The following is a 23,656-nucleotide window of genomic DNA, read 5'->3' as shown; positions in this document are numbered from 1 at the left end:
CCTTTATTTTTTTTTCCCTTTTTCCTTTTTTTTTTCCTCCTTTGGCTGCGATTCCCCTCCTCATGTCTCACCTCCCCCCGGCTTCCCAGCACCGGACTCTTAAAGCCCTCAGCCCCGCAGACCTCAGGTATCACCTCGGGACGGCAGCCTCCGCCTCAGACACCCCAAGCAGGTGCCTCCACACCCTTATTTCCCCTTAATTACGATTTTGGGAGGGGTTTGGGGGGGGGGGGTAAGTTTTATGCATTTAAGGCGATGAGGCAGCACCCGCCCCAAAACTCGCCCCCTGCCCTCTCACCAAGAGCTGAGTCAGCGCCTCAGGACCAGGCGAGGTGGTGGTGGTGGCACTGGGACCAGGCGAGATGAGGCACTGGGACCAGATGAGGCACTGGGACCAGATGAGATGAGGCACTGGGACCAGATGAGATGAGGCACTGGGACCAGATGGCGGCTGCCGGTGTGCCGCTAGGTCACCCACCCGCTGCCTCTCTGCCAGCGCCGCATGCCAGACACTAAGCTCTCAGGTAAATCACACAGCCCTCAGCAGACCTGCATTGCTCTGCACGTTGCCAGGATGCCTGTGACTTGCTGCATGTCTAACTTCGCTGCTAGAACGTTTTCGGTCTTTTTTTTTTTTTTCTTTGGTAATTGTTGCATTAATAATCCCTCCGCGCTGGGAGCAGTTTGAGTGTGGTGGAGTATCAAGCGTTTGTAGTGTGAAGAGCAGGCTGAAAGAAAGCAACGTTAGTCCAAAATCCGTAGCAGAAAAAGCCCAACTCATCCGACGGGCAGAATTCTTGCAGAAGAAGATAACCTCAAGCACTGCGATGCCATTAACTGCTTCATAAACAGTGACCGCTAGCTAGCTTCACTGAGATGCATTATTTTCCTACGCAGGACACAACTAAAGGGTTATCAACTGTACCAAAAGAAAAAGAAAAAAGCTAACAGCATGGTAGGGCAATGCTGAGTGCTGTAGGAGATCTAAGGAAAAATGTCAAGGTGCTTTATCTGAGATGTACGTGGAGACAACCTACTTAAAGCCCCAGAAGGCGAGCGCTGTAACTCCGATGCTGCATTGCTGTTTCTCCTTGTAGTGCTGGGCTGGCTCCTGCTACACGCTGATTTGCTCTCCATCAGCTGCACTAGGTTTTTGTCAGGAGCTGCAGAAATTCCTCCTTCCCCTGCTCTCGTCTTGCCTTACGACTACCACGTTTACTAATCGAAAAGCTCGCTCTAAATTTACCTTCTGAAGCTGCACAGACAAAGCTTAATCTTTACTGTCACCCCAACAAACTCCTGAAACAGAAATTAAGCAACCACAAGCTGTGTGTGACAGCCCTTTAGAAGTCAAACCCCCACCACACATCAAAGAGTTAACTATCATTCCAAACCACAGCACGCAGGCTGACACAACAGGCACAAATTTGGGTTTCGTTAGTTTGTGTGGTTTGGGTTTTCTCGTAGGATTTTTAATTTTCATGAATATTTCAAGTGTGGACAAGATTTTAACTGAAGCAGGTGAGTGCCAATTTAGGGAAAAAAATGCAGAAAACCGTCTGCAGAAGTGTTGAGTAGATATTGGCTTTCACATCTGACCTTTGGCCCAACAATCCAAATCCTGTCACAGCAGCTAGAGGTTGTTTTCTGAATTCAATGTCATCATCTTTGCGATAAGCAGGATCGCCACTGGCACGTGCAATTACGCCTTAAAAACCACTCTGAACTACAACGGAAATAAGCAGAAGCCTGCAAAGAGTTTGCAGAATACTGTATGGGATGTATAAATGCATGGAAATGGGGCTGGGGAGGGTAAGAGAGTTCGTAACTCCTGTGTTAAATGAGTCTGTACTTCCCTTTAGGACACCAGCATGGGAGTCTGCGAGAAGACCTCAGAGGAAAGCAGTTTTTATGGTGGAATACAACTATGAATCCCAAGAAAACACTTTGCAAAGCTACCAGAGATCCAACTCTCCATTCAGACTTGGTTGCTCAGAACGAACATCGAGAGGCTGCAAAACTCTGGATAAGCACTCCTACTGCCCGTGCCACCACAGAGCAATGAACTCTAACCAGCTTTAAGCCTCTGTGCAGGTAAATTGCATTGTCAAGTTCAGTTAGAGTATTAAGTTTGGATTTCTACCCTCAGTTACTCGTAACATTGTTCTTTCAAAGAAGTACCAGCCTGAATTTTACCTAGTGACAGCACTAGTAGGAAGCAAAATGCTTTCCAGGTTCATCTGAGGGGTAGTTGAGCACCCCTGCGTGTACCTGCTCGGAGCACATACTTCTTTATGTACCCATATGAACATACAATGCTATGGAATGTAAAGAAGTATGTATTTTTGGCAGGCACGGAACAACCCGTAAGAGGAAACTAAACAGCTGTTGGAAGAAACAGGCTTCCCCCTTGTTTGAATGACATTCATGTGACAAATTAACTCGCTAAGGGGTCAGCTGGTATTGCCAAAATAACACGGACTTGTTAGTACCACATCACAAAGCCTTAAATTAAGTGACTGCAAACGTGGGTAGGAAAAGTCGCTTGTGGGTTATAAGCAGAACATTAGCTGTACACACAAAAACTCAAAAGGAGGCTGGAAACAATTAAAACAGACTAATTAAGATCGCAGCATAGCAGCGAAAATTACGATTACCAGTACACCTCATTCAAAAGACCCTAAGTAAACCTTAAAAGCCAAAATGATTACCGAAATATATTATTTTGGTCATCAAAATATATTATTTCGGTAATCACAACAAGCCATTATTTGGTTAATCACAGCAAGTTCTGTGTGCTTAAGATAGCAGGCTTTAAATTTACATCAGCCACAGGGCATTTCACCTACAGGCTGCAATTAGGACACAAGCAGAACCAGCTATGAAATTCAGCCCGTGATTTCGAGAAAAGGATCATCATCAGAATTACCGAGTATGCTAGCATCTGCCATTTAATACGTGACACTTAAGTTAGAATTTTCTCCAAAGCAGCATTCAGCATGCTCACCGAGCTCTGCGACACAAACTGCTCTGTCAGGTTTATGCACAGAAAGTGACAATACAGAGATTTCTAGGCCACAGTTCCCAGTCAGCAGATTAAAGCTATTGACAGATTCCTAAATGAAAACACAAATGACAACTAACACTTAGAAGTTAAGTTCCCTTGAATACTGTTTTTCAAATGAACTGAATTTACTGTAACGCTAGATATAAGAAAATTGGCCAAGGAAATATGATTTTAGAGCACCTAGGAAATTGTAAGACCTCTGTGAGAAATATCAAAGCATTGGGGAAAAAGTCCTACAGCAGTTTCGAGCTCCAAAAGCAGTATTAATTTAAACATACCATCCCTATGATGCTCATTATAAAATTCAGAAGTAAGGAAAATATGAGGAAAGCTCCCAGCTCATCAGTCCAGCAATTCCTATTCATAATAGCAGCCTTCTAAAAACAGTTACATGATACATGCATGCAAAGTAGACACGTTTGTCCCAGATTAAATGTCCTAACTCTACCCATGTGCTTACTGAAAAGTCCGGGAGGAGGAAAAATAACAGAGAAAAAAAAAAAAAAGAAAAGAAATAGGCGCCATTTTTAGATGGAGAACCTTATTTTTAAATACTCACATAAATTCTCAAATAGCTATTATACATAGCCTGCTATTTTTGTTACCTGAAACTACAGAATAACACGTACACAAGAACAAACATTCTCTTATCAGAACCATTTGCCTAAGTAAAATGTTAAATTTCTTTGAAAGCTATTTCTTTTATAAGCAGATATTTTGGCACAAAGGCAATGGCGTCTTAACATCTAAATTAAAAACTGGGTTACAGTGGGAAACAGATCAAACTGTAGTGTCTTCTCTAAGTGCAGTGATGCTACTGAACTCGACCAGGCTCCTAGAAGCAATTTGGTATTACCAGCAGCTTTACAGAGAAGTTAACTGCTAAGCATTTACGCATTTTGCTGAGGAGTTCCTGTCCTCGCCACCAATTGATTTGGCCTCCGCTATGCAATCCAACTTTTTAACAGCTTCAATTTATTTTGACAAGTTTTTGGTAACAAGTCGTCATGTTGTGTTCTTTCGCTGCTGCTTTGTGTACCATCGCAATGCGATTCCGAAACAAAATGACAGTTCCCAGCGCTACAGAAGTTAAAATTACACATCCACATTGCTTCCTGCTGGTCCACGTTAGCATGTCTCTAAGAATACATACCCAGTCGCTCTGAAATGTCACATCCATCACTTAGATCAGCTGTTCAATTTTAACCGAGCACACGCTGAACTTTGGGCATCTGCTGACACAGTTGTAACTCAAACATTTCAACTGTGTGACTGACAGGGATAACAGATGCTGACATTATCAAATGCTACACGGCTTTTTTTCCAGGGCCGTTTTTTGTCCCGATATGGCCAGTACATGCAACTGTATTGCCATCCAAAAGTGCACTTGAGCAGCTGTATCTGTAAAACAGTTCCTGTATAACTGGTAAAAATAGAAACTCATTTTATAGCCGTCTTTAATGCTTAAGTCCAAGCGACACACCTGCTATGCTTCTATTAGGATCCATGGTGTGGGGAATACATTTACATAAATCTTCTCACCAGTATCGGGCTCTGCAACAAGCAGATGCAGACTATACTTGATATAGTCATTAGGGAATAGCTTGAACTCATGTTGCCTCCTATTTCCCACTGCAGTCAAAGCTCATAAAGAACTCGGCACACAACGTAAAAAGAAAAAAAAAAAAAAGCTATGTAAGCATGCACAAATGTATGCAGGAACCTTAGCTGAGCAAAAATCAGACGCAGTGCCAGATAATTCTTTTAAAAACTGTGTTTTGCTGGCATTAAACATGCTTACATATTCAATCAACAGTTAAAAAAAAAAAATCTGCCCTGCTATATTATATAATCATTCCTAAAAAGTTAATACTAACCAGAGATATAGTGGTGGAATTGAAAGCACTTGACATTTACACTGGTGCTAACCAGCCACAGCCCTGGAGCAGCTGCAAAAGGTAACCTGCCAGAAAACCAAAGGGGGTAGGGAGGTGGGAAAACAAAACCTCCTCTCCAGTACAGTTTAACATCGAGAGGCAAAGGAAGCCTACAGGAGCAGAGCCTGTAAGCACGCTGCTTCTGGTCAGTGCTCTAGAGTTTAGTCACTGGAGATGGAAAACAGCTTAAACTGCAAGTGTAATTTGACTTGAGACTCCTCCAAAAGAGCCTCGAGAAATAAACACAGTCATGTACCGTACAGTCCTTGCTGGTACATAGCTTACCATGTTGCCCTCTCCAAATTAATCACAGAATTTAAATTTGCAGTGGCTAGAAACAAAACATAACGCAGGAGAAAGCCCCATGTTCTTCGTAAGCAGTCTGTCTAGAGAAAGGGCCTTAGAAATGTTGTGTTGAATTTTAACTTTCCTGCACTCCAATGCTTTGCTAAAGCTGGTAAAATGGAACCAAATCACCTCTTCAATGGATTTGGTCCCCTTCAACCAGCTGTAGCTATGCATTGATCACTACAGGACTTTTCGTGTTTTTAAACCCGGACACTAAGCCTCTTCAGAGCAATTATGCAGCCCTCTCTGCAGAGGAGTTCGATTATTCCTGGTACTTTGAAGACAGAAGGTAACAAAAAGCGTAGTAAGTTCTGTATTCCACGATTTCAAGGTGGTGTCTATAAATAAACAGCTACTGGTCTTTAATATCCTGTCCATATTCAGTGAAAATTGATCTCATAACTTTTATGAAGATAGGCAAACAGCAAAATAAACAGATTTTCCAATGATTTATTGTCTCCTGTATTTTTTCTCAAGTCTGTTGCCATTTTAACAGAACTGACCAAAAAAATTATGAAAATATGGGCAGTATTTGTAGTATACAGCAGGCCTACTACTTTCTGGAGTTGTGTTTTTTTGTTTGTTTTTTAAATCATACAAGGGAAGAAACTCCTCAGGGTAGGAGCTGTATTTGTCATCTTGTACATGCTGGGCACATTATTTACTATTTAAAGATAACAAATTTGTCACTGACCTCAACAGCTACAGGCTAATGTGCTATCTAATTATAGGTCTGCCCATGGAGATTATATTCCTTCTTCAAACCAATCTGAACAAAAGTTTTCTTTCAAAGCATTTCTGACATAATGCTTCAGTAAGAGGTTTTAAGAGCATGCTTTTCTTTTTTTTTTTTTAAACATTCAGCTTCAACTAAACTTCACTTACTTTCTGAAGAGCAACTATGAAATCAAAGATCACTTTTACTGTTTTAGAAAAGAATTTAACAGCTCTTCGATTACCTCAGAACTTGTCTCTTTGAGGACTTCCATGGCTATAGTGCACAGAAGCCCTGAGACACTCTTACAACAGCTGACACATCCCATCTCTCACAGATCACTGCAGTCAAAAAAAATCCCATTGCCAACCAGTTCAAACCATCTGCAAGTCTAAAACCAAGGATAGATCTATGAGAAGTAATTCAACAGCCATAGGGAAAAATGCAATTCCATTTTGAAACACCACCTCCTATTTGCTTATTAAAGTTTATGAACTTAAATGTGATACACATACTCCTTGCTACTGAACAGCACTGTAAGTCTGCATCTTACCCCAATATTTTAATTTTTTTGACCTAAAATGTAGCAAAACGCAACATGGTCTGAAGAACTAGTGGCACATATGTGCAAACTGGGGTCAGCTCAAAAAGCAGCCACTATTTCAGATGCTAAGTGCAGTGTGAATAAAGCTCTCTTCACAAGATACAATGCAAATCTACAGCTAACTGGGGCAACGGATAGAAAATATGCCCACGCTTCACAGTCGTGTCTTCAGATGAAAATTCTGCAGTCACAGGTATGTGAATAGATCAAACATACCCTGAAGTTGAAAACATGGGAAATATACCCAATCTGTACATCATTCTCAGATTTTCCTCTCCTCTTTTCTGTCTGAAAAATCTCATTAACACTGAAGAGGCAGTCTGACAAGCTTTGAGGTTCGCAGTACTTTGAAAAAGGTCCAAAATAAATGCACTTTTAATATGACTGATTAAAATTTTAAAAATTTTAATTTTTTAAAAAAAATTAAAAATTATGTATGAAATAAAATTTTAACTTCCCTCTATGTCAGTTCAAATCTGTTTTTATCTCTATCTCCATGAACAAGTTCAGATCTACCTAGAGCATAACCTGAATTATACTTTCATCATCACACATCACCACAAAAAAAGAAGTTTCTGTACCAATTCAAAAGGTATGGACAGCAGCAAATCATTGAAAGGAGAAATATTCCACTTAGAATAGGGGGTTCTCCAAAACACACTATACATTTAGTGTTGGAAAACACTACAAAACTATTGTGGATTAACTGCTGAGAAAAAAAAAAAAAAAAAAAAAAAGGCATTTTGAAAAAAAAGAATGCTATTTTTCTCTTAATATTTGTCTGCTATTCATATGTTAAAAAATAGGATGTAAGTATTTTCACCTGCAAAATGAGAAATTTTCAAGTGCTCTCCTCAACAGTTTGTCTGTTTTGATTTTTTTTTTCTCCTGCTTGGAGGCTTATCTCCCTACTGTCAGCACAGTTCAGAGCTCAAGAACTAAAATAGGTTTTGCTCTGAAGATGGAATTGGTCCCAAATAGCTACGTGATATCGACTGTAAAAAAATCTGTAGCAATTTATTTCACTTCAGTGTGTGTGTGAGTTCAAGCACTCACACACTCACTTTATTATCAATAACCAGGAATATGAATGTGGACTTTATCAATGCTTACATACACATTAAGTATGTTGTTTTTGTGAATGTATATAATGCATATGCACATATAAATGCATGAATATATGTTTAATTTTCATACAAATAACAATTATTTATATATTTATATATTTGACCTTAAGGGGAATTTAGTGCAGTGCATTCCATATAAGGCACCACAGCCTGAAGCCACAAAGAAACTCCAGCGTAGGTGGAGTAAGAAAGCTTAGTTTAGGGAAGACAGGTCCTTAAGTAAGGTTTCAAGCAGAATATAATATGTACTGCTTGTGACCCATACCAGTTACAAACTAAACTTCAGAGTGTTATTTTTATCAGTGCTTTAAACATTCCGTGCCCAGTGCATTTAACAGATTGGCAGCATCTATCATCCTGTATCAGATCAGAAAGACAAGGTGGCAAATATAAAAAACGTGTTTGTTTTCATTCAGAAAGGGGCCAGTGGGAGAACTACATAATCAACATAATGAGATAAATGGCCATCATTAAAGTCTGAAAGGAAACGGAGCTTAACTTGTAAATAAAAGGAATCAAGTAATGATTTGGGGGAGGGGGAGGAAGCACAAGACAGTGAAAATTTTCCACAATCTGTTTCTTTCATTTTTATTTCCATTCATTTCTTCCCAGGCTGATGTGTAAAACATCTAATTCTGTGAACAAAAGAAACAACACCTTCCACAATGGGGATAAAATTCTCTCTGTTTTACCTGTTTCAGAAGTGCTCAGATACAGCTGCAACCAAAAAAGTAGATACCTAACTGTTTAACCTGTCCAGATGCTAGTGAAAACCCACGTATGGGAGTTACCTACACAGGGTTCAAAGCACTAATACTGGAACCATTTTCTTATTGTTCCAGTATAAACTTTTGTAAAGGAGAGAGGATTTGGGGAAAAACTGTGCCATGCCTCACATTCTGCCAGCTGTCCAACTGAACTGATTCAAACCACAATTTCGATCCTTTCATCAAAGAGAAAGCCCGCAGCCTCTAAAACATTCACTTACAGAAAAATTTGCAGCATCCCTATAAAGAAATGCTTTTTTATACGCTTTCCCTGCATCTCGTATTGGTACTTTCACACAAGCCAACTGTTACAGGAGCCTAGGGAAGGCAACACAAAACAGAAAACTAAAGAATACTCCATCTAGGTAAATGGAGACAGCAACCAGCACTCCTGGTTAAGGCTGTTACATAAATATGGAGAATTCACATTAAACAAGGAAGTTATCAGTTCAGACTTGAAAGAACCACCTTCTGAACACCAAACCCATGCTCCCTTAACCACACCCTTAAAATGCTCTCTTATCGACCTTTTCCAGACCCTAGAGGAAACTGTAAATACATTTATTGTTCCAATCAAAAACTCCAACCACTGCTTTTAACTTGAAGTGTGATTCCATTCCTATACACACATAAATACTTGCATTTATTTTTTAGCCATCAGTCTTGACAGTTACATACTAAGAGACTAACCCAGATTTCATTCCCATCTAAGATAAACACCTCCTATTTCTCCATCTTCACTCAAAGGCAAAACAGCAGAATATAGTGAAGTTAAACAAGTAAACATACACCTTTCTTCGTGCAAAGCACACCCAATTCTCCACCATACGACAACATATAACTGAACTCTTTTCAGAATGACAGCCTTGAAAAAAAACATTTATCCACAATGTGACAAGCAAACAGCAATTTTTCCACAAAGTTTATGTAATCATTTTTGAAAACTACCTTAACTGAAGATTCGATGTAGAGGTACAGCATGCAGCTAGCACAAAACTAATTATGCTTTGAAACTAACTTTTTCAGGATGAGAAGCTATATAAAACCTGGAATAAGAAATTCCTTCTGTAGGTGCTTTCAATGAAACAAAATTAAATGTGTCTTATACTGTCAAATGCAATTTAATACAAGAACCCTAAGATGACTTTATAACCACACGGTGTCTTTAAAAATTACTCAGGTATTTCTAAAAACTCAAATCCCTTTCCCAATTACAAGATCTGAGAAGAACATTTTTACAAATGCTTTCTTAAGATCCTACTTAAGAGCTTTTCACTTGTCCAAACTCGTATTTGCAAAATTCTACAGCCACCACGTGAAGTTTCCCACACATGTGGAGACATTTCACAGCGCTAAACTGAGCAGACGAGCACGCAGAATCACAGAATCATCTAGGTTGGAAGAGACCTCCAAGATCACCAAGTCCAACCTCTGACCTAACACTAACCAGTCCTCCACTAAACCATATCACTAAGCTCTACATCTAAACGCCTTTTCAAGACCTAAGACAATCAGTTTCATTCTAATCACGGCTACTCAACTATTAGAAAGAATTCCTACCTACGCAACATCAACATCTAAGAAATACAACTATATGCAGGCTTCAGGACCTGCTGAAAGAACACCATGATTCTACACTCCCATGCACTTGCCTTCCTTTCACGAGCGATGACAAAATAATCTTTAAAACCAGATCTTTACCTGGGGTTTCCTCGCAGCGCGGCGTGGTGCAGAGCATTAAACCCGTTGTTGTTGGTGATGGTAACGTCTGCTCCAGCCTCTAGCAGCACGGCCAGGATGTCATCCCGCTTCTTACTTATGGCGTCGTGAAGGGGAGTGTCGCCTTCAGAATCCTGAAGCCAGAAACAACTTGGATCAGTTTTTGCATGCATCCACGTTAAAGAGAAGAGACATTTAGATATCACTAGGAAAACTGACTACAGAAACACACAACAGCTCTTCACGCCTAAAAGTGGAGCTATATTGACGAGTTCAGAGCAAGCTGCTTCTGATCCTGCTCCAGTTTTGCAAACCCTTGAGTAGGTAATCCCAGTAATCCCATTCCTGGGCTCCCAATCTTCTGTGGCTACCCAGTTCTCGGGACTCCAGAGTTCGAGCATGCCGTCCATCTGACAGAACTAAAGACACCGGTGTAGGCATCAGCTTCCCCGTGCCTCACATCCCGATTGAACTGATGCCCAAGTTACAATTTCTGAGTAACAGCAACAAAGACTAACCCAACAGAGGAGACTAGGCAGGCAGGGGAAGGCTGGGAATTTTGAGGGATGATGGCCAAGATCAAACTAGCAATTAACCACAGAAATGGCAATACCAAAAAAGACACTACGAAATAAAAGCATAAGCAGAACAGAAACCAAAACGTAGTCTAAGTAAGAAACTTAGGCACGTCTGCTGTTTTAACTGAAGCACATCATTTTTCACGAAGCAAAAGCCAATGTCACGAGCAATATTAAGCTTTTAAACTTGTTATGGCAAATACCAGATTACATTACACAAGGTATGTGAAAGTATTTCACTGCATAATTGATGGCAAAGAACTCATATTTTTAGCTTGTCACTGTATTTTTCTAATATCCCAAATAAGGGAAAATGCTTTTTATTCCTAGAAGTAATTTGTGCATTATTTATTCAAGGACTCGAATGGTAGAACTGAAAAGGAATGCCCCATGACTAACAGCGAGGGAACACATCCATTTATGCTTATTTGCTTCTATAGGCAAACTCTCCAGATTTATGCTTCCAGTAAAATTCTAATGCCATATAAGTCAGGAAGGCTTTTGTCACTGACACTGACTCAGCTGGTAACTGATAAACACAGGAACTGAACATTTTAGCAATACACTGCAGTATGAAAGCAAATCTTTACCAACTTTACAGTGAGAATCACCAGCTGCCAAACAAAAAGTGCCAAATAATAGAAACACTTGAACCAGTGTCAACCAGTTTGCCAAAATTAAACCACGTGGCTTTTATTCACTTCAATTGATACCATTTCCTGAATTTACTGTTTGTAGGCTAATATACATTTTTGTTTACGCAGTGAATTGGGTTAAATAGTAGAGAGCTGGCTGGTTAAATTCCAGTCATGCCTCAGTCTGCCCCTCCTGTGCTCTGATCCACCAAAATCAATCACCAGCTCACAGCTGCACATGAGAGTTCCTTTGAATACAGGCAGGATCTGAAAGTTCAGTATTTTCAGTGACAACTGTATTTTCCAGGTGGAGTTTCACAGCACCATTCTACTGAGCTTTTCAGACCAAACACACTTCTATCACTTAAACTCGATATACCACATTGGCTATCCGTACCTCATCCATCATTATGTGATTGAAACAGCCACCCTTTACAGGACTCAACCCAACAGACTCCTTATTGATCTGATGTTCAACAAATACTAAACAGGGGCTGGATAGCTGACACCGCTCATCCCTCAGCCAGATCAAGCAAGTGCCTGCAAAGCCTGGTGAAAGCAGATGGACAATCACTATATTTGCTAATTTTAAGAACATTTGCTCATCTTTTGTTATGTGGATATACAGTTTCAAAAATCCTTTTTGACATTATGGCAAAACAAGAGAATTAACATGTCGTTACAATATATCTTGATTTTCCTGGGACACTACAGCTTTTTCTTTCTGTTGCAAACCTCTTCAAACTTCACCTTTCTGATTTCTTCTACTAATGCACTGCATTCACAAGGCGGCTGCATTCAGCTCCTGCAGAACGTGGATGCCTGCTTATTTGACAGCTGGTTTCTCCTCTACCTTCTCAACAGGAGGCTGCACTCATATGCTGCAGCTTCCGCCACATTAATTATGGATAAAACTCACTCCCTGTGTAATTCTGGTACTGGAGGCCCTATGCATCACAGCTTTTTAGATAAAAGCCTGAATTTAAAAGGGAATTTGGCCCAACAGTTTTAACAATGATAGGTCAATTCTTAAAGAAAGTTTTGTTTTGTTTTTTTTTAATGAAACATTCCACAGCATCACCAGCTAAAAAAATGCAAAGCTGTGGCTTGCAGAAGGAGCAAACAGCTGCAGATTCAATAAAGGAGGAATTAAACAGGAGAAAAAGTTAACAATTACAGATAACTACAGGCTGTGAAAATACCAGTTAACACAAACTGGTTTGAATAAGTCAGGCGCCTATATCTAGGTGTCAAGAAAATACATAAATATAGGATTATTTTTATTGCAGTTCATCATGTTAGGGGAGATGCTGGGACAGATAGCTTCACGAGATCTGTTCCTTTCAATCCTATTCTCTATAATTTTTCTATCACCTATATACATAGCATCCACACACAGCGAATCAAAATTAAATACCTAAAAAGTGAATCCATGTCAACATTTACATTACCTGGAGACTAGGATGGCAGCCAAAGTCCAGCAGAGTCTTCACCACTTGTAGATGACCTTTGTTGACCGCAATATGAAGTGGAGTCTGCCTCCGTTTGTTGCGAGCGTTCAAATCCGCACTGCCTCGATGCAAAACCTCGATCACAGCACCCTCATCACCAAAGGCTGCGTGATGGACAGCCCTGTCTCCGTCTTTGTCCTAAAGCAGAAACATTATTTTGATCCAGCATGCTCCACATTGCCTTTCAACAAGATGATAAATTTACACAGAACCATTACACATTCTCAATTTCTTCAAAGAAAGAAAATTAAATAACCTCAATGCTTTCCAAATACTGAAATAATTAAAATTTTTATCAAAATACAAACAGTAGAGAATGAAGAATCTCTGTATAAAAATATACACATTCTATCTAGCAGTATCAGGACATCCCCAGAAAATGTCACCATGAATAAATATGCTTTGCAAAGCAGGCAAAGCAAGGATTTTTATCCATTGCTTCCATGCCACAGACAGTGAAGTAAACAGCCCAAAGTTTTGCTCTGTGCTTAATGGAGCGGCTCTGCAGCATCTTCTAAGGCCTAAAATATATGTTAATATAATGCTAAGAGCCCAAGCATAGAAAGGTGTTTTTCTGTTACCCAAACAATGACTGGGCCCGCTGTTAGTTTCTGAGCACTCTATTAAGCTTTAATTTATATTCTGAGAAAGACAAATTTGACGGATCCTTCTTGTGCTCCACAAAATGAACAAAGGCTACACCACCAATGTATTACGTCTAAGTATAAAAGAGGTAAAAATCAATTAAAAATACAAATATTACAATCTGCTGGTAGAAAATTCTCCCAGGAACAATCATTCTAAAAAATAAAAATAAAAAATAAACAAGAAATCCTTCCATTTTAAACTGAGAGTTGGCAGTTGTATTACTCTCTCCTCAAACTTTCTTTTAAGTGAACACTGTATATAAGGAACAGGGTAAGTATCGGACATTGGAGATGCAGCACCTGACGGTATCCTCCTCTGAATGCCACAAGCAGCATGCTGGCCTATTGCACTCTACTACTGAAATGAAATAAAGGAAATTAAGAAGGGGCTTCATCCACTAGAACCCCATACTAGCTTTACACAGTTCTATATACAGGTTATATTTCACATAATTAAAGGTGTTAAAGAACTGGGTATTCAACCTTCGTAATACTGTCAGCAGAAAGCTAGTTTGAGAATGTAATTATGGTAAGAAAAGAGGGTTTCCACTCACTGTGACATTTAAAAGAATTATCTGACCCACACATTGAACAGTGCAAGGCAGGGAAAGCAGAAAAAGGAGCCAAACAGGAAAAAAGGGAATAATGTATGCAATTCCCCATTACTTAGAGCAAATTCAAGATCAAATTGTTTTAAAAAACATTTCCACAATAATTACATCTAGATAAAAACGTTACAGAAGGCTGTATGTACTTAGTTATGTTTCCCATATTTTTCCCCAGTGGAGAAAATAAAAAAATAAAAATTATTAAAAAAAACATTTATCAGAAGATATAATGCTATCCAATAGGCTGCTACTTTCTTAAAATAAATGCAGTTGCAACTTACTGTTCATCTAATGCAAGAAAGCCAAAATAAGTTCTGTGTAATTCCAAAGAGTTAACAGAGCATTAATAGAGCCATTACAGATAGTGCAAACTATCAAGAAAAGATTAAGTGAATTACTACTTAAATGAAAGTGATGTTGTCTCCCCATTAAGCCAAAATTTAACCCTCAGGTGAAAGTTAGAACAATCTAAGATCCATTTTGCCTACTTAAAAAAGATAGTGATAATAATAAGGAATCAGTTCTAGTAACAAGGAAACAATTTTTCTAAAAGATTTTGGTGCCTTACAAATACTGATCATAGGCAGCAAAAAATGCAATTAATTTCCCAATAGCTAACAAAGAGGAAGGAAAGGGACAGGTGTACACAAGGTATCAGTGAGACACAGAATCAATATCCTGAAGGTCAGAGTCCTGTGCGCTGTAGAAGTCATAGCCACTACGAAACTGAAAAGTAATCCCACATCTCTCCCACATCCCATTCACCCCCGCCCCACAAAACAGAAATGCACACACTGAATGGCAGCTTTTAAATACAAAGCTACACATCTTGTACTAAACACATGACACTTTGTAAGACCCTGTCCAAGAAAGGCAATTTGTATAAAATATAGTCCTATTCATTTCCTTGCACCCTGGCTATATACCGTTTTAAAACCTTATTTCCCTACACGCCCAATTACACTGCAATTTTTTCAATAGTTAGCTACCAACAAGAAAAGCAGTTTGCCTGTCACCAGGCACACTTTGTATTTCTGTACACAGCAAAGTTTAAAACTTAAAGGGACAAAAAGAGCGTATTTTAATAATATTTAACTTACCTCTGCTTCTACATCCACATTCTGTTTCAGAAGCAACTTCAAAATGTCAACGTGGCCATTCTGACTAGCCGCTTGCATAGCTGTGTGTCCAGCACATTGTCCATTTACCTGGAAGCATATTAATACTTTGAGATCATCTGCAAGATACACACATGCACACCTATGAGACACAGTATACATGCAAGTGTCTTAGAAAACTTAAAGCAACAGCATATCACAGCACATAAAGCTATCAGAACTATTTTTAGACAGCTGTATTTCTGACATACGTTAGGATCTCCTAGGAGAAGATCTCCTTATCATTTTTATAGAATTATCTGGATTGAAGGAAAGACTCACCAAAGGGATTTACTTCAAACATCAAGACCTTAATGACAAATGGATTAAAAAAAAAAAAAACAACCACCTTTGGGCTACTGTAAAGGCAAGATTTTGAGAACAGGTCTCAGAACGATGCCAGTTCTCTGTTCTCAGAATGATGACAACTCTCTCTCCCTCTCATTATCATTTTCTAATTTGTGTCAAGAACAGCAGTCAATCTGAACAAAATACCATGCTTTGTACAATCTTGAGCTACAGATTACCCCTCAGAATTACTGGAGTTTAATCTTCATTGTAGTGAGAAAAACATCTCATGATTTCAAAACATGTTCCCTGAAGGAAGTCCTATAATTCTTAAACATTTTACTTTAGATTTTTCACTGTTATGTGATTAGACAGTTTGGTAAAAAGTACCTGACAAAGCACATTAGGTGGTTTACCTCATGAATTAGAAAAAGAAAAAAATAAAACAAAACCAGCACACACAAAACCCACCCAAATCAATCCTCCTTCCCTTTATCTCAAAACAAAAGAAGTTCAAGACCCTTTGCTAATTGCAAGCGTTTGTCTCTCTGCCCTGACTCTGGAAAACACATGCCTAAAGGTATTTTAATTCACAGCAGACAACATAACACAAAACTTGACCAGTGAAAAAAGGTACTAAGCAGCATTTTTATATGTTCCCCAGCACGTTTCATAGGACAACAAATAGCAGAGACACTAGAACCAGTCGTATTACCTCTAAGCAGACACAGTACTGTCTGGCAAGGGTTATCTAGGACAACTTCTTTCAGTATTACAGGTGCCCATAACAAGCCCCCTCCAGAACTGAACACTCACATCCACATCTGGTCTCTTTAGCAGATCTTCCACTTTAGCAACATCTCCGTTGGCAGCAGCTTTAACTAATTCTTCATTGAGATCTCCAGATTCTTGGGTTTCAAATAGTTTCTTCAATAGCTGGGACAATCTCTCTGCAATTATTAAACAAAGCACAGTTAAGATTACCATTTTAGTCACACAAGAACAGAAAAATGTGTGAAATTTGTTCCTAACAACATGTACATAGTAATACACAAACCACCATAAAATGGCAGCTTTAATTTACTATTCAGTTTCAAGGAAACACTGCACCCCAGTATCCTTTACATAGTAGAGGCCGTCACATCACATATTTCATAACAAAGTTGATTTAACCACAAATAGTTTGTCTACTATGAAATAAAAAAGGGCGGGGGGGGTGTAAAAATACATGTTACACACCAGGCTTTTTTAGTCTTCTAGCTCAACTTCATGTTAGACTAAAAAAAAAATCTTCCACTGCAATTAGTTAAAGATTGTCTAATTAAGTTTAAGAAAACACATTTAAGGAAAGAATACTATCCTGAGTAGCTGCTTGCAACAAATTCCTCCCTTATGCTTGTTATCCCCCAACACCTTTTAAACAAGGAACTGCTTGCTACACCCAGTGGCACACTCTTCACGCCTCAGAGCCTATTCCAATCTAACATCCCTTCTAATCACTTCAATTTTAAAGCCCTTAGAGCTGCGCTGTTTTAAAGCCCTCCAAGCTTGCACTATACTTGTACTGTAGCCAAACAGAAACACAAATTTGGAGTTTTTGCATCTTATCAAGAGAAGATCGAATAACATCTCCATACCCACTGCAAGCTTATTCTTGTGTCTCTCTGGGAAGTTAACATTGGATTAGCTGAACCCTGAGTCTGAGTTTTATTAACTCAGATATACAAATATTAACTCATATATACATATATTAACTCATATATACAAATGATATACCAGTACTTAACAATTTTGTGATTAACACCACTACTCATCATACAGACGTTACAGGTTATTCTTCAAACTTACCTCCAGATGCGTTACTTATAGCGGATCCTGCTGATGCCACCTTTGAGACAGCTGCTGGATTATACGTCCACGATGTCCCACAGACCTCCACCTTTAAGTCACTATCTGAATAGATCTGCTGGACGCGACCAACTTTACCCAAAGTCTGCATTGAAGAAAACATCAAATGTAAATAATACTAAAAATAAAATGTTGAGAAATATGAAAGTTATAATGAAACACAGATCTTATGAAGTCTGTTGTATAATAGTACAGTCACTAATCCCTTTAACTAAGTTTCATCAGGCTAGGCAGCTTACAATAGCTGAGCAAGTATTACCCTGCTTAGTGAAATGTACTTTCTCCGACTTAGAACAAAGTCACAACTGACTCCCATAACCTCCAGGTACTTTAATAATCACAATCAGAAAAATTGTATGAGTTGTACGATCCTAATAGTCCAAACATACAAGTACTTACAGGAAGCATTGCTTCAGCCCACTCTCCATGACCTCTTTGAAGAAGCTTGATTCGCTCCAAGTCATAGCAGACTTGAACAAGGTCACCCACTTGAAATTGAGAGGTGCCTCCTTCTGCACCTTGAGCGGCATCTCCACTTCGGACAACATTGGCTTTGGTGAGAACAGCTGGATTAAACGTCCACCTAGACAATGAATCATTTAAAGCAGAGTCTATAAACTTAGGAAGTGAAAGAATGCTTAAAATAATCTCCTTGTATACCTAAAGCTCTCTACAATTTGATATCACATCATATATCCTGCTAACCATTTTTTTTGCCTATACACATCTATGGCTCTTTAGTTTAATACTGCCAAGTAACCCTCAGAGATGTACGCTTCTGAAGAAATATCCTCCCAGGGAAACGAGAAGCAAGCTCACAACAACATAATAGTCCTGAAAGTAGCTATACAACTCGTTTATTTTTTCAGGGCGAGAAGAAGGCAAGTCAGTCTGTTTGGAAAGATTCAAATCATCTCACAAAGGATTGTACTGTAAGAGAACAACAAAGAAAGAATGCATGACTTTGCCTCTTCCCAAGTAAGAAGATGCAACAGTCAGTTTTAAAAATGTTCTCCATCAAATGCGTGGCCTAGATGCACCTCAATTTTTAACCAAGCTATCCCTGTTTGTACTGTAAGTTTTATTGGTTTACAGACATTCAGCTGTTTTTATGCTGCATTTTATTATAGTATCTAATACGGTGGTGTGTCCTTTATATCATTTGGTCTGGGGTTGACTTGCACTCAACTGTCTGATCTCACTGAGAAGCATCGGATGATCTCTATAAAGGACAAAGTTAGGAAAGAAACCACAGAACAGATTACCTCCCCTGACTGGCTCTGCAGACATTCAGAAATAATGGTACCTGCACCCCTTCAGCTCGCATTAGCTAGGAAAATAGCTTAATATTACGAAGTAATACAAAACAAACAAACAATATCCAGAGGGAACACTGGAATGTATAAGGTGATGTTGATGTTGACAGATTAAACTGCTGAGCAATCAGCACTGCACAAAGTTCAACCAGAGCAAGTGCTGGATTCTGCACCTGGGACAGGGCAACCCTGGCTCTAGGTACAAACTAGGGGATGAGAGGCTGGAGAGCAGCCCTGCAGAAATGGATCTGGGGAGGTTTGGTTGATGACAAGATGAATGTGAGCCAGCAGTGAGCCCTGGCAGCCAGCAGGGCCAACCATACTCTAGGGTGCATCAAGCATAAAATTGCTCTGAAGAAAAAAAAAAAGAGTTTATGTCTAGTGGAAGAAGGGAGAGGACTAGAAAGTTGCTAGCTTATGCAGGGAAGAAATCAGAAAGGCATGAGCTCAACCTGGCCACTGTGGTAAAAGAACAAAAAGGTTTTTTTACAAATACATTAACAGTAAGAGAAGGGCCAAGGAGGACCTCCATCCTTTACTGGATGCAGTAGAGAACATGACTACTATGGATAAGGAAAAGGCTGTGATTCTCAATGCCTTTTTTTTTTTTTTTTTTTTTTTTTTTTTTTTTTAAGTCTTTAATAGTCATACCACTTATCCTCAGGTACTCAGCCTCCTGACCTGGAAGTCTGGAACAGGGAATAGAGTCATCCCCCCGAGAGTCAGGTGGAAACAGTAAGAGACCTGCCACTCCACCTCCACTGTCACAATCCTATAGGGCCAGATCAGATCCACCCCAGCATGGGTTCATGAAAGGCAAGTCATGCCTGGCCAACCTCATCTCCTTCTATGACCAGGTGACACACCTGGTGGACAAGGGAATGACTGTTGATTAGTCTACCAAGATCTCAGCAAAGCCTTTGACATGGTCTCCCTCAGTATTCTCCTGGAGAAGCTGGCAGCCCATGGCTTGGACAGGTACATTCTGTGCTGGGTTAAAAACTGGCTGGATGGCCGGGCCAGAGAGTAGTGGTGAATGGAGTTGAACCTAGCTGGCATGAGTGGTATTCCTCAGGGGTCGGTGTTGGGGACCATCCATTGATGATTTGGATGAGGGAATTGAGTGCACCCTCAGCAAGTTTGCAGGCGACACCAAGCTGAGGGGAAATGTTGATCTGCCAGAAGGTAGGAAGGCCGGGCAGAGAGACCTGGACAGGATGGGTCAGTGGGTAGAGGCCAATAGGATGAAGTTCAACATGTCTGAGTGCCGGGTCCTGCACTTTGGTCACAACAACCCCATTCAGCAATACAGGCCTGGGGCACAGGGGCTGGAAATCTGTGAAGAGGAAAAGGACTTGAGGTTGTTGGTTGATGCTTGCCTGAACACGAGCCAGCAGTGTGCCCAGGTGGCTGAGATGGCCAACAGCATCCTGGCTTCTATCAGGAGTAGTGTGGCCAGCAGGGACAGGGAGGTGATCGTCCCCCTGTACTCAGCTCTGGTGAGGCTGCACCTCTAGTACTGTGTTCAGCTTTGGGCCCCTCACTGCAAGAAGGACATGGAGTCCTTGGAGCGTGTCCAGAGCAGGGCTACGGAGCTGGTGAAGGGCCTGGAGCACAAGTCCTATGAGGAGCGGCTGAGGGAGCTGGGGGTGTTTGGTCTGGGGAAGAGAAGGCTCAGGGGAGACCTCATTGCTCTCTGCAGCTACCTGAAAGGAAGGTGTGGGGAGCTGGGGGTCGGCCTCTTCTTGCAGGTAACTAGTGATAGGTCTAGACGGAATGGCCTCAAGTTGCACCAGGGGAGGTTTAGGTTATAAGTTAGGAGAAATTTCTGCTCAGAAAGAGCAGCCAGGCATTGGAACAGGTTGCCCAGGGAGGTGGTAGAGTCACCATCCCTGGCAGTGTTTTAGGGAATGTTTGGATGCGGTACCCACAGACATGATTTAGGGGGTAAATATTAGTGGTAGTAGGATGGTTGGACTAGATGATCTTGGAGGTCTTTTCCAAGCTTGACGAGTCTATGATTAGATGAGACCCCCAACTTAAGAAGCTCACATCTCAACCCCTTTTCCTGAAACCCCACAATGCACTACTATTACCATTCCCCCTTAAAATCATGGGATGCTTTGTAATTAAAAAAAAAAAAAACCTGTATAAAACACTGTCTTAGAAATAAGATACTCCACAGCTTTATTATTTTGGACTCAAACTATCACTAAGTATGAGAGGGAGCAAACTTTTCTCCCTAAAGCTTTAAATCTTTAAAGATCTGAGAGCTGCACTATCAAAGTCCTCGTTAACACATTGCAAAAGCAATATAAAAATTCTCAGGGAAATCTTAATATACAGAAAAGGAGAACAGAATGTTTCTGGCAGCAAGTGATCACAAGTGCAGAAGGCAAAGGCAGTCTGTGAGATCAGTGACAGAAGGCTACATAACAAACCTGTTGCCACTTGGATATTGTACTACAATGTCATGATCCTCGTCAATGCCACAAACTGTTCCAGTTGTTGTTAAGGTTTCAAACATGCCATCAGTCCATCCTCCGTGACCATGCTGCAAAGACTGTACAATTTCCAAATCAAGGTCAATGTTTACAAGGTCACCAATCTGCAGCCCACCAGGATTTCTGTTACCGTTTTGCTCACCTGAAATGGAAAGAGAAGAAAATGTTCGCATGACCACGTTCATTTTCCAAGCAATCTAAACAACACAAATTCATTTCTGACACAGAACTGATACCCACAAAACCTCTCCATATCTATGAAACAGTAATGGCCAAGAGCTGAAAGGGAGGTGAACAAGTTAAAAAGAACCCTGAGTCCCTGGGTATGGAATTAACTATTTCTCTTTGAGTTTTCACGGCAAATAGTGAAAATGGTAAATGATAAATAGTTGTGACAGACTCTAGTTTGACCTCTAACAGGAAGGGTAACAGCTGTGGTGCTAGACATCAAAATAAGCTCTGATAGTTTTGAGGCATCACATACAAAGTGCCATGTACCCCCTCAGAGGCTGAAAGATAAGCAGAATGCCCACAGAAAATGTTGTTTTTTTTTTTTTTTTTTTTTTTTTTAATTGGGTCAGTTCCTGAATGTGGAGAAAACATTGGCAAAAAAGAAAAATACTGCGAATTTTTGTGCAAAAACCTTCTCCAGACAATGCCTGATTTCAAGAGACACTTCATAGTGAAAAGTCAAAAGTTGGGAGAAAGCAGCATACATCCATGTACATCGAGCTGTGTTAACTGCTGAGAATGAACTTGTAGATCTGCTCGCTGACAGAACAAGAGGATGGTATTTGGTACTGTCCACTGGATAACTGCAGTGACAACTGCAGAACTCATGTAGATGGAGTTCAACAGCAACATCAGTGGCAAAGGAGAGGGTGAGCCTTTAATAACACTGCTGCCTTAAAGGGAAAAAAAGTGTTTTTCCTCTTCCAAGCAAGAGGCAGTAATGGAGGAGGGGTCCTCACATTGTAGTGAGCAGAAATGCTTAGTTTGATGCAGAGAGACAATGACATTCTTTGGAGGGAGACCAATTCCAGAGACCAAAATCCACACCAGATGTTGCAGCAGTCAAAGTCTGCAGAGGACTTAATGGTCAAGAAGAGACTACAATGCTGCTTTAGAAGAAACTGCTGAGAGAGGAAACACGGCCATGAGTGGATGCTCACGTTCAATGGACGTTGACTTCTATGACCACCCACATTGTCAGAGTGATTTCTCCATCGTGGTCTTTGTTTAAAGGACCTATAGACAGAACGCTATTTTGAGTCCGCACCCTTTACCTTTGCAACAAAACACTCACAACATGGGAACAGCCAATCCTGCACAGACAAAGTCAAAAAATATTTCTGCAGAAAAGCTACTAATAAAAAACTCACTAGAGAGAAAACTGATCATTTGAAGACAAACGCTCCAGAGACAGCCATGATTAGACAGGGAAGAAAGAGCAAAATTTATAGAAGTGTTAACTGGAGAAAGGGGTGTCTGAAGGTTATCTGGTCTGATATTCCACACAAAGCTGAGCTAGCAATGACCATCTGAGGTCAGCTACGGCTTTGTCTACCTCAGTTCTGAAAGTGAAGTTGAGCAGAGGGCTGGAGCACCTCTCTTATGAAGAAAGGCTGAGAGAGCTGGGGATGTTCAGCCTGGAGAGGAGAAGGCTTCAGGAAAACCTTACTGCAACTTTTCACTACTTAAAGGAGGCTTTTAAAAGAGACAGAGAACAACTTTATGCTCAGGCAGACAATGGCAGGATAAGGGGGAATGGTTTTAAACTACAAGAGGGAAGATTCATTTTAGATGTTAGGAGGAAATTCTTCTCTCAGAGGTGGTGAGGCACTGGAACAGGTTGCACAGAGTGGCTGTGGATGCCCCATCCCTGGAATTGTTCAATGTCAGGTTAGATGAGGCCCTGGGCAACATGGTCTAGAGGGTGGCATTCCCCCTCCACGGCACGGGAGCTTGTAACTACATGATCTTCAAGGTCCCGTCCAACTCAAGCCATTCTACAATAGTATGAGCATTTTCAGTCACCCTTCAATTAGCAGTAGATGGTAGATTACATCTTCACCTCTTCCTTGCCAGACTGAACAAGCCCAGCTATTTCTCCTTGTAAATCATCTCCTCACAGTCCCTTAACCACTTTGGCAAACCAACATCAGACAGAACCTGTAGAGTTTCTAAAAAAAAAAAAAAAAAAAAACTTTTTTGAACTGA

At 40.3% G+C, this 23,656-nt stretch overlaps 1 protein-coding gene and 1 long non-coding RNA gene across 4 annotated transcripts in view; one reads left to right on the top strand and one right to left on the bottom strand.

Annotated features, from left to right (window-relative positions):
* MIB1 (MIB E3 ubiquitin protein ligase 1) overlaps positions 1-23,656 on the bottom strand; it is a 70,741-nt gene that overhangs the window by 23,702 nt on the left and 23,383 nt on the right. For all 3 annotated transcript variants that reach the window (XM_084510342.1, XM_084510344.1, XM_084510343.1), the window contains exons 6-12: positions 21,374-21,578; positions 18,016-18,199; positions 17,557-17,701; positions 16,525-16,658; positions 15,364-15,471; positions 12,949-13,146; positions 10,267-10,418 (exon numbers count right to left, since the gene is read on the bottom strand). In XM_084510342.1, the coding sequence (XP_084366468.1) occupies positions 10,267-10,418; positions 12,949-13,146; positions 15,364-15,471; positions 16,525-16,658; positions 17,557-17,701; positions 18,016-18,199; positions 21,374-21,578 (1,126 nt within the window). The remainder of the gene's footprint in view (positions 1-10,266; positions 10,419-12,948; positions 13,147-15,363; positions 15,472-16,524; positions 16,659-17,556; positions 17,702-18,015; positions 18,200-21,373; positions 21,579-23,656) is intronic.
* On the top strand, positions 188-5,718 carry LOC311431635. The gene is made up of 2 exons (XR_014689553.1): positions 188-524; positions 1,863-5,718. It is a non-coding gene; the product is annotated as an uncharacterized lncRNA (long non-coding RNA).

This window comes from Aythya ferina (genome assembly GCF_964211825.1).
Source record: "Aythya ferina genome assembly, chromosome: 2".
NCBI lineage: Eukaryota > Metazoa > Chordata > Aves > Anseriformes > Anatidae > Aythya > Aythya ferina.
The sequence above is the reverse complement of the archived record's forward strand: the minus strand, read 5'-3'. Positions and strand labels throughout refer to the sequence as shown.